The following is a 15,058-nucleotide window of genomic DNA, read 5'->3' as shown; positions in this document are numbered from 1 at the left end:
CATGGAACTTTCTCTAAAATAGATCATATAATAGGGCACAAAGCAAACCTGAACAAATACAGGAAAATTGAAATAATTCCTTACACTCTCTCTGATCACAGTTGGATTAAACTACAAATCGACAGCAAAAAAGCTATAGAGCATATGTAAAATCATGGGGACTAAACAATACGATACTAAAGAATGAAGGGATTAATGAAGAAATCAAGAAGGAATCAAAAAATTCATAGAATCAAATGACAATGACAACAAAATGCAACGAAGGCAGTCCTAGGAGGGAAATTTATAGCTTTCAGTGCCTAGATTAAGAAAATAGAAAGGTCACAAGTAAACAACTTACTGCTTCACCTTAAGGCCTTGAAAAAGAAGAACAAGGCAAAGTAAAAATCATTAGACAAGAAGAAATAATAAATATTAGGGCAGAAATTAATGAAATAGAAATCAAAAATCAATACAAAGAATCAGTGAAAGAAAGAGTTGGTTCATTGAAAGGAAAAATAAGATTGATAAACCCTTAGCAAATCTGATCAAAAGAAAGAGAAAAGAGACACAAATTAATAAAATTATAGATGAAAAAGTCACTATTACAAAAGATACCAAAAAATGTCAGAAGATCATAGGGACATACTTTAAAAACATATACTCCACTAAGTTTGAAAAGTGTGAGAGAAACAGATGATTTCCTTGCTTTATATGACCTCCCAAAACTAAATCAAGACAAGATAAACCACTTAAATAGACCTATAACAAGTATGGAGATCAAAGCAATCACAGAAAATCTCCTATCTAAAAAAAGTCCAGATCCAGATAGATTCACTGGTAAATTTCACCAGACCTTCATGGAAAAACTAACACATTTAAGGCACATTGGTCTTAAACTTTTCCATGAAAGAGAAATGGAAGGAATACTACCAAACTCCTCCTATGAAGCGAGAATAGGCCTGATGTCAAAACCAGACAAAGGTAGAACAACAACAACAACAAAAAAAAAAAACCAGAAAATTACAGACCAATCTCCCTCATGAACATAGATGTAAAAATTTTCGACAAAATATTGGCAAACACAATACAAGAATATATCAAAATGATCATTCATTGTGACCAAGTATGCTTTATCCCAGAGATGCAGGGATGGCTCAACATATGCAAATCAATAAATGTAATATACTATATAAGTGGGCTGAAGGACAAAAATCTCATGATCATCTCAATAGGTACAGAAAAAAGGATCTGACAAAATCCAACATCCATTCATGATAAAAGACCTACAGAAACCGGGAAGAAAAGGAACATATGATAACATAATTAAGGCTATTTATAATAAACCTACAGCTGACTTCTGGTTAAGATGGCAGCATAGGTACCACGCCAAAGCAGCCTGTGGGGGAAAAAAGACCAAAAAAAAACTCAGCAAAATACACACTTTTACTAAAAAGTGAGATGTATAGGAAATTGAAGAAGCAGCACAGAAGTAGAAGAGATCCAGAGCATCCGGAGCCCACACAGGCCAGCAAAAGCAGCCCCGGCAGCTCTGCCAACCACGGCGATGGTGGCAGCACACCAAAAAGTAGCCAGGTTTGGCTCAAGTCGCAGGAAAAGCCAGGTGTGTGGAGCTTCCCCTCACACCAGAGTACCCCGCAACTTAGGAAACGTGAAGGGAGAGCAGTAGTGAGCAACGGAGGAGCAGACCACAAGGTAGAAGAACAGGTGGAACAGGGAGAGAACCAGAGCAGCTGCGGCACCCTCCCCTCCCCCACCTCCTGAGCCCAGCTCCAGAGAACAGAGCAGCGGTCCTGGGACGGGGCCAAGCCAACTTGGGCCGACAACGGGACCCAAGCAGGAGCAGAGTTCGGCAGCAACATCAGCAGCTCTGGCACTGGTAACAGCGACCTCAACAGCAGCATATCCAGTCAGGCAGCAGCGGCAGACCCAGGAGTGGCAGCAGCAGCAGAAACAGCAGCAGCAGCTTCAGGGGCAGCAGTGGCAGTGGACCCAGCAGCAGCAGCTTCAGCAGCAGCAAAGGCAGCAACAGCAGTGGCCCCAGCAGCAGCAGCTTCAGCTGCTGACAGACCCAGAAGAGGCAGATTTAGCAGCATTAGTTCCATCAGCAGGGGTGCTGATCTGCAGGGCCACAGTTGCCAGGCTTGGTTTGCCCCACAGGAAAAGCCAGTGCCCAGCTATAGAAATCAGAACAGCAACCCAACGACCCAGGCAGCAACTTGACTGAGACCAAAATCATCCAAGGTAACTGGGATTGAACCAGGGAAGGGTCACACTGGGTCACTAGCTGACTTGGATCCCTCAACAGACCAGAAATCTTAACCTCTATGTTGATAGAGGATCTGGTTGTTATAATAACTACTCTGGCATACACACTTGGGGCTGTTTTTGATTGAATGGGTACAGTGTTTAATTAAGTTTTAGAATCTACCTGTATTTTATTCCACTCAGCCTACTTGAGTACTCCCATAGCAGGGAAACTCAACCCCTAGGGGCACCTTTGTAGATACTCTGAGAGTCTTAAGAGCCACACCTAACAGCTTAAGAACCTACCCTGAAAATATATAACATCAAATCAATTGATACAGCTAAGAATACTCAGCTAGCTAGAAATACCAAACATTAACTTAATCCAAGATGCAAAAATATATACATTATAACACAAGAAACACTGAAAAGCAAGACAATATAAATCCACCTAAAAGTCTTAATGCATCAGAAATGACCTCCAGTGAGAATGAGTTAGAGGAAATGCCTGAGAAAAATTTCAAAAGAATGATTGTAAATATGATCAAACAAGTCAGAGAACAAATCAAAGGAGTCAAAGAGGAACTCAAAGAGGAAATCAAAGGAATCAAAGAAGATGCAGGACACCAATTTCATGAAATAAAGAAGGCAATACAAAACATAAATAAGGAAATAGAAATAATAAAGAAAAACCAGTCAGAATTACTAGCAATGAAGAACACAGTTAATGAAATAAAAAACTCTGTAGAAAATCTCACCAGTAGGATGGATGAGGGAGAGGACAGAATATCTAAGCTAGAAGACCAGGTGGCAGATCTAATACAGTCCAACAAAGAGAAAGACAAACTTATAGAAAAGTATGAGTGGGATTTCAAGATATTCGGGACACTATAAAAACAGCAAATATAAGAATTCAGGGCATAGTAGAAGGAGAAGAATTCCACTCCAAAGGCATAGTAGATGTCTTCAATAAAACCGTAGAAGAAAAATTCCCCCAAATTGGGAATCAGGTGCCAATGCAGATGCAGGAAGCCTTTAGAACCCCAGCCAATCAAAACATGGAAAGAACCTCTCCTCGTCATATTATAATCAAACTTCCAAACACACACTAAAGAAAAAATATTGAGGGCTGGAGAGATGGCTTAGCGGTTAAGCGCTTGCCTATGAAGCCAATGGACCCCGGTTCAAGGCTAAGTTTCCCAAGTCCCACGTTAGCCAGATGCACAAGGGGGCGCACGCATCTGGAGTTCGTTTGCAGAGGCTGTAAGCCCTGGCATGCCCATTCACTCTCTCTCCCTCTATCTGTCTTTCTCTCTGTGTCTGTCGCTCTCAAAATAAATAAATTTTTTAAAAAAGTATTGAAAGCAGTTAGAAAGACAAAGCAAGTTACCTACAAAAGCAAGCCCATCAGGATTACAGCAGATTATTCAGCACAAACTTTTAAAGCCAGAAGAGCTTGGGGTGATATATTCCAAGTTCTGAAAGATAACAACTGTCAACCAAGATTACTTTATCCTGCAATGTTACCCATTCAAATAAACGGAGAAATAAGGACATTCCATGACAAAAGCAGCTTAAAGAAGTATTTGAGGACAAAACCAGCTCTACAGAAAATACTTGATAGAATCCTCCATGCTGAGGAAAAGGAAAAGCACACATATAAGGAACCTAGAAAAAACAAGCAATACTCAAGTACTAGTTAACACAAGACAGCACAGGTAGAACCAGAACCACAAAAAAGAAAAAAAAAAAAAGGCAAACATAAATACACACCTTTCAATAATATCTCTTAATGTCAACGGCCTCAATGCCCCAACAAAAGACATAGGTTTGCAGACTGGTTAAAAGGAAGTATCCTACAATTTGTTGTCTCCAAGAAACTCACCTTTCTACAAAGGATAGACGTTATCTTAGGGTGAAAGGTTGGAAGATGGTGTTTCAAGCAAATGGGCCTAGAAAACAAGCAGGGGATGCTATCCTAATATATAACAAGGTAGACTTTAGTCCAACATTAATCAAGAAAGATAAGGAAGGTCACTTTATATTGATTAAGGACACACTCCAACAGGGGGACATTACAATGCTAAACATATATGCATCGAACATGGGGGCTCCCAAATTCATCAAACAAACACTATTAGAACTAAGGTTACAGATAACACCAAACACAGTTGTGGTGGGTGACTTTAACACCCCACTCTGATCAATTGAGAGGTCATCCTGAGAAAAAATAAACAGAGAGGCATCTGGACTAAATGAGGTCATAGAAGGAATGGACCTAACAGATATATACAGGACATTTCATCCAAAAGCTACAGAATATACATTCTTTTCAGCAGCACATGGAACATTCTCTAAAATAGACCCTATATTAGTACACAAAGCAAATCTTAACAAATTCAGGACAATTGAAATAATTCCATGCATTCTATCTGACCACAATGGAATTAAACTACAAATCAGTAGCAAGAAAGGCTATAGAGCATACACAAAATCATGGAAACTAAACAATACACTACTAAATGATGAATGGGTCAATGAAGAAATCCAGAAGGAAATCAAAAAATTTATAGTATCAAACGATAATGAGAACATAACATATCAAAATCTCTGGGACACAATGAAGGCAGTCCAAGAGGTAAATTTATAGCCTTAAGTGCCTATATTAAGAAATTAGAAAATTCGCAAGTAAACGAACTAATGCTTCACCTTAAAGCCTTGGAAAAAGAAAAAAAGGCAAACCAAAAATCAGTAGATGGGAAGAAATAATAAAGATTAGGGCAGAAATTAATGAAATAGAAAAAGAAAAAAAAAATCCAAAGAATCAATGAAACAAAGAGTTGGTTCTTTGAAAGGATAAACAAGAGTGATAAACCCTTAGCAAATCTGATCAAAAGAAAGAGGGAAGAGTCACAAATTAATAAAATCAGAGATGAACAAGGTAACATCACAACAGATTCCAGAGAAATTCAAAAAATCATAGGGACATACTATAAAAGCATATACTCCACAAACTATGAAAATCTGAAAGAAATGGATGATTTCCTTGATTTATATGACCTACCTAAATTAAATAAAAATGAGATTAATCATTTAAATAGACCTATAACAAACATGGAGATCCGAACATTTATCAATAATCTCCCAACAACAGAAAGCCCAGGCCCAGATGGATTCACTGTTGAATTTTACCAGACCTTTTAGAAAGAGCTAACACCATTGTTTCTTAAGCTTTGACATGAAATAGAAAAGGAAGGAAATCTACCAAACTCCTTCTATGAGGCCAGCATCACCCTGATACCAAAACCAGGCAAAGATAGAAAAAAAAGAAAATTACACACCAATCTCCCTCATGAACATAGATGCAAAAATTCTCAACAAAATATTGGCAAACAGAATACAAGAGTATATCAAAAAGATCATTCATCCTGACCAACTAGGCTTTATCCCAGAGATGCAGGGATGGTTCAATATAGGCAAATCTATAAATGTAATATATTATATAAACGGGTTGAAGGACAAAAATCACCTGATCATCTCACTGGACGCAGAGAAAGCATTTGACAAAATCCAACATCCCTTCATGATAAAAGTCCTACAGAGACTGGGAATGGAAGGAACATATCTCAATATAATAAAAGCTATTTATGACAAGCCTACAGCCAACATATTACTAAACGGAGAAAAACTGGAAGCTTTTCCACTAAAATCAGGAACAAGACAATTGTGTCCACTGTATCCACTTTTATTAGTTTTGGAAGACTTAGCCGTAGCAATATGGCAAGAGACATACATAAAAGGGATACAAAATGAAAAGGAAGAGATCAAGTTATCATTATTTGCAGATGACATGATTCTATACATAAAGGACCCTAAAAACTCTACTAGCAAACTGTTAGAGCTGATCAAATCCTACAGCCATGTAGCAGGATACAAAATAAATACACAGAAATCAGTAGCCTTCATATATGCTAACAACAAACAGACAGAGGATGAAATCAAAGAATCACTCCCATTCACAATTGCATCAAAGAAAATCGAGTACCTTGGAATAAACCTAACCAAGGAAGTAAAGAATCTCTACAATGAGAACTTTGAAACACTCTAGAGAGAAATTGCAGAAGACACTAGAAAGTGGAGAAACGTCCCCTGTTCCTAAATTGGAAGAATCAATATTGTAAAAATGGCAATCTTACCAAAAGCAATCTACATCTTTAATGCAATCCCTATCAAAATTCCAATAGCATTCTTCATGGAAATAGAAAAAACAATCCAAAAATTCATTTGGAATCACAAAAAACCTCGAATATCTAAAATAATACCTAGCAACAAAAATAAGGCTGGTGGTATCACCATACCTGATTTTATCTTATAGTACAGAGCCACAGTAACAAAAACAGTGTGGTACTGGCACAAAAACAGACATGTAGATCAGTAGAACAGAATAGTGGACGCAGATGTAAGCCCAAGTAGCTATAGCCACCTGATATTCGATAAAAATGCCCAAAATACTCGCTGGAGAAAAGACAGCCTCTTCAGCAAATGGTGTTGGGAAAACTGGATATATATCTGCAGAAGGATGAAAACAGAGTCTTCTCTCTTGCCATGCACAAGAATTAAGTCCAAATTGATTAAAGACCTTAACAGCAGACCTGAAACTCTGAAACTGCCTGAGGAAAAAGTAGGGGAACCCTTTCAACATATTGGTCTTGGCAAAGACTTTCTGAATACAACCCCAATTGCTCAGGCAATAAAACCACAGATTAGTCACTGGGACCTCATGAAATTACAAAGATTTTGCACTGCAAAGGACACAGTGAAAAAAGCAAAGAGGCAACCTACAGAATGGGAAAAAATCTTCGCCGCTATATATAGATAGAGGATTAATATCTAGGATATATAAAGAACTCAAAAAGTTAAATAATAAGGAATCAAACAAGCCAATCAAAAAATGGGCTATGGAGCTAAATAGAGCATTCTCAAAGGAAGAAATACGAATGGCATATAAGCATCTAAAAAAATGTTCTATGTCACTAGTCATCAGGTAAATGCAGATTAAAACTGCATTGAGATTCCATCTCACTCCTGTCAGATTGGCCAACATCACGAAAACAAATGATCATAAATGTTGGCGAGGATGTGGAAAAAAAGGTACCCTTCTACACTGCTAGTGGGAATGCAATCTGGTCCAACCATTGTGGAAATCAATGTGGAGGTTCCTAAAACAGCTAAAGATTGATCTACCATATGACCCAGCTATAGCACTCCTAGGCATATATCCAAAGGAATCATCTCATTTCCTTAGACGTATGTGCTCAACCATGTTTATTGTTGCTCAATTTATAATAGCTAGGAAATGGAACCAGCCTAGATGTCCCTCAACTGATGAGTGGATTGTGAAGATGTGGCACATTTATACAATGGAGTCCTACTCAGCGGTAAAGAAAAATGAAGTTATGAAATTTGCAGAAAAATGGATGGACCTGGAAAGGATTATATTAAGTGAGATAACCCAGGCCCAGAAAGCCAAGCTCCACATGTTCTCTCTCATATGTGGATCCTAGCTACAGATTACTGGTCTTCTGCGTGAGAATGAAAATACTTAGTAGCAGAGGCCAGTAAGTTAAAAAGGAGATATAAAGGGAAGAGTAAGGAAGGGAGGAGGGTATTTAATAGGTTGATATTGTATATATGTAAGTACAATGATTGTGATGGAGAGGTAATGTGATGCAGAAAGGAATTTCAAAGGGGAAAGTGTGGGGGGAGGGAGGGAATTAACATGGGATTTTTTTTATAATCATGGAAAATGCTAATAAAAATTAAAAAAAAAATAAACCTACAGCCAACATATTACTAAATGGAGAAAAACTTGTAGCTTTTCCACTAAAATCATGAAAAAGACAAGGTTGTGCACTGTCCCCACTTTTGCTTAATACAGTACTGGAAGTCTTAGCTATAGCAATAAAGCAAGGGACACACATAAAAGGGATACAAATTGGAAACTAAGAGATCACATTATAATTACTAGCATATGATATGATTCTATAATTAAAAGACCCTAAAGACTCTACCAGAAAACTATTGGAGCTGATAAACTTTTTCAGCAATGTAGCATCATATAAAATAAACACATAGAAATCAGTAGCCTTCCTATATACTAGTAACAAACATGCTAAGGATGAAACCAGGGAATTACTCCCATTCAACAATTGCCTCAAAAAAACAACAACAACAACAAAAAAAAAACCTTAGAATATACCCAACCAAGGAAGTGAAGTATCTCTACTTTAAGACACTCAAGAAAAATGGCAGAAGACATTAGGAAATGGAAAGGCATCCATGTTCTTGGATTAGAAGAACCAATACTTTTTGTTTATTTTTAGTTATATTTATTTTAGAGTAATAGACAGAGAGAGAATGAGGGAGAGAGTGAGTGAGAGAGAGAGAGGATGGGCATGCCAGGGCCTCCAGCCACTGCAAATGAACTCCAGATTCATGTGCCACCTTGTGCATCTGGCTTACATGGGTCCTGGGGAATCTAGCCTCAAACTAGGGTCCTTAGGCTTCATAGGCAAGCACATAACCACTAAGCCATCTCTCCAGCCCCCCAAGAATTAATATTTTGAAAATGTCATTCTTACCAAAAGCAATCTACACATTTAATGCAACCCCCATCAAAATTCCAATGGTATTCTTCACAGAAATAGAAAAACAATCCTAAAATTCATTTGGAAACACAAAAAAACTTGAACAGCCAAAACAATTTTGAACAACAAAAATAAGACTGGTGGTATCACCATACCTGATTCTAACCTATTTTACAAAGCTGTAGTAATAAAAACAGCATGGCACTGGCACAAAAACAGACATATAGATCAATGGAACAGGACAGAGGACCCAGGGACCCAGATATAAGTCTGGGCAGCTACAGCCACCTGATCTTTGACAAAAATGCCAAAAATACTCATTGGAGGAAAGACAGCCTCTTCAACAAATGGTGTTGGGATTCTGGATATCTTAGAAGGCCTTGAACTCAGAGATCCTCCTACCTCAGCCTCCCAAGTGTTGGAATTAAAGGCATGTGCCACTATGCTCAGCTATAAGTTTGAGGGAAGAGTTAATCAAAATCCAAGAGGGTATGAATACATCATATAGAAACATACTTTTATGCACAATGGTGCACCTAGAAACCATAGATTGTTACTAGAAAATTTCTAGTGTCAGCAATGGGATACTTCCCAATGAGTTGTTGGGCAGGGAGGTCCCTAATGCCCCCAAAATGTTACAGGTAATTGTCAAGGCCTTGGTTTCCCACCACAAGTAGATGGTAAGATTCTGTTGCTGAAGACTCCACATGCATGTGCTGCAAGATCACTGGGATATCTTGCTGGAGCTAGGCTGAAAAGCTCCACTGTGTAGACCAGCTGGCAGAAAGCTGGAGAAACCTAAATTGCATGCAGCTCCATGAGATAGAAAGAAATCATCAGTAGAGATAAAGAACAGTGGATACTGAAAGCCTTAAGTTGGGCCAGCCAGGCCAAATAAGCCAATGGGTACAATAGTGGCATGTCTGTTATGGGGGAAGCCAACCACTCTCTAACTGGACTGGAGGCCCACTCCATGAGAAGGAATGTGTGTCTGACACTGAAAATCTATAACAGGGAAAGTCATGAGCCCTAGGGGTGCAAAGCCTGCTGGTGTTTGGCTAAATGTGTATACTATGCTCACCAAACTTCCCAGTAAGCACTTTTCTTGATATTCATACCCATATATTAATGCTACTCTGACTTTTGGTTAGAGAAGTCTCTCTTTTCATATTGCAGAGACTTCTGGGATGACTCAAAAAGCACTATAGTGCTGAAAAGAAGTGACAGGGGAGTGCTCAGCTCTGAAACATCTCTGTTACACCTTCCAAGGCTCAGAGTCCATTGTGGAAGAGGTAGAAAAAAGAATGTAAGAGCCAAAAGAAGGGTAGGAATCCTTACAATGTACTCTTCCAGATGCACAATGGCCTCACAGTGCATGGCAGTACCTATACAACACCATCATAATAGGAGGAAATGAGGATGGCATCAAAATAAAAGAGACACTGATTGAGAGGGGAAGGGGATATGAGAGAGAGTTTTGAAGGGAAAAGTAAGGGGGTGAGGGAATTATCATGGTTTATTGTCTATAATTATGAAAGTTGCCAATAAAAAAGAACCAAAAAACAAAGTAGATTTAAGAAGAAAAATCATTTAATCATCCTGCTAGAAGATGAAAAATGACATTAAAATTCAGTAACTATTTCTGGTTTAAAATAAAGCTTAAAGAACAAGCAATGGAAAAAATTCTCAAATTTGAAATGGCATCTTTAAAAAACCTATAGCAAAGTCAGGCGTGGTGGTGTGGGCCTTTACTACATAGTGAGCTCCAGGTCACCCTGGGCTAAACTCTACATTGAAAAACCAGGAAAAAAAAACCTATAGCAGATGACCAATTAAACAAACAACACATCAGGAAAATTCTCATGAAGTGACAAATAAAGACAAAGATCCACCTAGAAGTTTCTATTCAACTCAGTCAATCCAATTGAATAAAACAAAAAGGATTGAGGAAAATAAAAATATACTTCCTATCTGGACATGTTATGTGTGTGTGTATGTATGTATGTATGTATGTATGTATGTGTACACACACACATACACACACACAATATACCAAAGAAAATATGGGTTGAAGATGTATCTGAGCGGCATAGCACTGGCCTAGCATTCACGAAGCCATAGGTTCAAATCCAAACACTGTCAAAAAATAGAGCTAGGAATATATCTCAGTTGGTAGATTACATACCTCGTATGCACACAGCCCTGGACTCTATCCCCAAAACTGAATACACTGGACATAATGGTGTAACACATCGAATCCTATCACTTGGGAGGTAGAGGTAGGAGGATCAGAAGTTCAAGACATCCTTAGCCAGTTCAAGAATGGCATGAGCTATATGAGAATCTATCTCAACAACAAAAAAAATCAACTGAAAAACATATAATTATAAAAGAATTCAGTAAGGGAGCTAAATATAAAATCAGTATATAAAAATCACTAGCATTCAGAAATTTTAGAACATGTCACTAACAAAAATTATGCATTCCCAAAAGCAATAATAATTCTATGTCCAGAGATTAACCTAATAAAGAATGTGCAAAAAATATAGAACATTACAGAGAGATTTAAAGAATATTGAGGACATGGGAAGCTAGGAAGACTTAAAACAAGAAACACATCAACTCCCAAGATATAATTGCTCTTCAAAGTAAACACAGCTCCAATCTGAATCATAACATGGGATGAAATCTGGTACTAATTCTATGATTTATCCAGAAGACAAATTGTACTAGACAAAGAAAACAGACCTGCCCAGCAAAAATGTAAAAATACATCAAAAGGACAAAGCAGTGACATATGGTATTAACTCATTAATAGACAGCACAAAACAGAGGTTCAAAAACAGACAAGAATTTAGAGATTCATATCCCATATCCAGTGAGACAAGATGAAATAATTAACCAAACATATTGGAATAACAAACCAGATATTTGGGAAGCAGCACCAAGCATATAGTCACAAATCTACTCCACATCATAGTCAAATATATAATTTCCAAATACACTAAAAAGCTAACTCAAAAATAATACTGTAGGTGCTGGAGAGATGGCTTAGTGGTTAAGGCATTTGCCTGCAAAGCCAAAGGATCCCAGTTTGACTTTCCAGGATCTGAAGTTCATCTTCAGTGGCTGGAGGCCCTGGAACATCCATATATTCTCTCTTTCCCTCTTTGTCAAATAAATAAATAAAATATATATTTAAAATAATAATAATGTAAGGTTTCTGTTATTGTTTGATTTTTACCTTTGTTTTAGCTTATTGAGAAAGCTCAGGCTATCCTGAACTCACCAAGCTGGCCTTGAACTCATGATGATACTCCTTTATTTTTACTTGTCTGATTTCTATTCCCACTTCTGATAAGAATAGTATAATTTCTCTTGACATTTTTCCCCAAGAATCATGCTGTACCCCAGGCTGGCCTGGAATTCACTGTGAGTCTCAGGCTGGTCTCGAACTCAGCAATCCTCCAACCTCAGCCTCCCAAGTGTTGGGATTTAAAGGCATGCACCACCATGCCCAGCTGTAATTTCTCTTTAATGATATCTTTTTCTTCATATATAAAATCAGAACTGTCAATCAAGGTTCTTTCCTTTCTCAGACTACAGAGGTGAGGATTAGGGTGCTCACATACCTCAAATGAAGCCAAGAAGACTCAGTTGTCTTGAAGGAATGATGCCAGGCAGAAAAAAAAAAAAAAAAAAGGGCTAATTCACTCAAAAAAGGCGTTCCAGATCCCTAAACCAGTTCCATTTCCTGTCCTCTCCAAAATCAGGGCACTTTATTTTTTCCTTTCTTTCAATGGGCTACAATTCCCATGCTCTTCCAGTAAATTCCTTTTTGTGTCAAGGTTAGTGTTAGTAAGTTTCTGTTGCTCACAACCAAAAGACTGTGACATGCCAGGCATGGTGACACACTCCTTTAACCCCAGTACTCAGAAGGCAGATGTAGGAGGATTACTGTGAGTTTGAGGATAGACTGGGACTATGGAGTAAATGCCAGGTCAGCCTGGGCTACATTGAGACCCTACCTTGACAAAAATAGACTGACACAGAACCCTATCCAACCAGAAATTGGCACTGCATAGCATTTTACTTAAAAAGAAAAGAAAATGTACACACACACACAAAAAAAAAAAAAAAAAAAACAAACAAAAAAAAAAACGCAGTGCTGGAGAGATTATTCAGTGGATAAAAATCTTGTAGTTCAAGTGTCGGACTTTGGATCAGATCCCTAGAACTCTATAAAAGCAGGTGCAGTAGCATCTATAACCCCAGTCCTCCTATGGGATATGGAAGGTGATGACAGAAGAATCAGCACCCAAGGTTGTCCGCTGACCTCTACACACAAGCATGCATGTGTCTGTTTGGTGTGTGCCTCACACTCACACAATTAAAAAGAATAAAATGGGGCTGGAGAGATGGCTCAGTGATTAAAGGTGCTTGCTTATAAAGCCTAACTGCCGCAATTTCATTAATTTCATTAAGTATCCCTTAAAGCCAGATGCACAAAGTGACAGATGCATTTAGAATTCGTTTGCAGTGGCAGGAGACTCTGGTGTGCCCATATTCACTCTAACTCTCACACTCACTTTCTCTTTCTCTCTCTCCCAAATAAATATATTTAAAAACAGTACAATAAATAAAGTAAAATAAAACAACAAATCATGAAAAATATTACCACTGGGCTGGAAAAATGGCTTAGTGGTTAAGGCCCTTGCCTGTGAAGCCAAAGGACACAGGTTCAATTCTCCAGTACCCATGTAAGCCAGATGTACAAGGTGGTGCATGTGTCTGAATTGTGTTTGCAATGGCTAGAGGCCTAAAGTATAAGGACTCTATTATATTGAAACTCCTGTAAACAAAAATAACCCAATAGAGAACGGGACCATTTCTGTGGAAGGTATCACGAGAGGAAAAAACATAAATATCTTACATACATATAAAAAATATTCAGCTTCTAATAAAGAACTATAAATTACATAACCATAAAGTACTATTTTCCCATTTGAAAGACTGAAAAAAGATGCCAATATTAAAAATGTATAGAAAAACACACTTCATAAATAATTCATCAAATGTAAAGTGATGCTGTCTTTTCAAAGGACCGTTTGGTATTAATAGTCGTCAAATTTTTAAATTGGCATTTTCTTTGTTTTACACTTCTAAGCATTTATCCTAAGGAAAAAAATATGCTTGAAGAATATAAATACTATATACAATAACAAATGCTAGAAATAATATAGATGTTGGGACAAAAAATGACTAAATAGGTCATGTTGTATCCATAGGAGGGCACTGCTGCAGTGATGCACATTAACATGCAGCAATTTCCAATACACATGGTCAAGTGGCAAAAGCAGGAGAACACAATCCTCAATATATTCTTTATCTTAAATGTTAGTCTACGAAGAAATAGAAAGCTACAAATATTAAAGATACATATGTAATATATACCAAGATATAACATATCCATAACAAAGGTAAAGGATCTAGAAAAATACATTGTAGCCTGGAAATCAAAATCCCTCTGCCTCAGAGTCCTGTGTGCTGAACTTATCCATCACCAGGTGTGGGAAAACCTATTTTCTACACTTCCCTTTCAAACTAAGTAAAAAACAGAAAACATATTCCAACCTTTCTCTTTTGGATTCATTGTCATGTTTATACTGTTCAAACTCTTGGCTAAGAGACTGCAGCTTTTCTTGAAGTCTATTCTCACGTTCTATGCTTCCTTGGTAAAATTTCATCTCTTCTTCCATTGCTTTCAGTTTTTCTTCCATAGCCTTAAATTCATGAAGAATCAGATAGCTGACCCCACAGTATTTACAAACAGTTTCTTCAGGAGACATCTAGGAAATAGAATATATCATTACTGAATGCTGTCTTTAATTTTGAAAAACAAAGTTTAAACAAAGATGTTACTGCAACCCTGCTGGTCAGACAAATCAAATACACAGAATACTGTGCCACAGAAACATACTTATGACATACCTACAGCTGGATAAAAATTCTAAAGCAGCCGGGCATGATGGCGCCCTCTTTTAATCCCAGCATTTGGGAGGCAGAGGTAGGAGGATCGCTGTGAGTTCAAGGCCACCCTGAGACTACAGAGTGAATTCCAGCTCAGACTGAGCTAGAGTGAGACGCTCCCTCAAAAAAACCAA

The 15,058-nt window shown here is 37.8% G+C and overlaps 1 protein-coding gene across 1 annotated transcript in view; it reads right to left on the bottom strand.

Moving 5' to 3' along the window:
• Lekr1 (leucine, glutamate and lysine rich 1) overlaps positions 1-14,743 on the bottom strand; it is a 319,603-nt gene extending 304,860 nt beyond the window's left edge. The window contains exon 1 of the mRNA XM_004652098.2: positions 14,529-14,743. Within this exon, the coding sequence (XP_004652155.1) occupies positions 14,529-14,743 (215 nt within the window). The remainder of the gene's footprint in view (positions 1-14,528) is intronic.
• Between the last annotated feature and the right edge of the window lie 315 nt (positions 14,744-15,058).

The sequence above is a fragment of the Jaculus jaculus genome, chromosome 11 (genome assembly GCF_020740685.1).
Source record: "Jaculus jaculus isolate mJacJac1 chromosome 11, mJacJac1.mat.Y.cur, whole genome shotgun sequence".
Taxonomy (NCBI): Eukaryota; Metazoa; Chordata; class Mammalia; order Rodentia; family Dipodidae; genus Jaculus; species Jaculus jaculus.
Note: the sequence above shows the minus strand (reverse complement) of the source record. Positions and strands in the feature narration are given on the sequence as shown.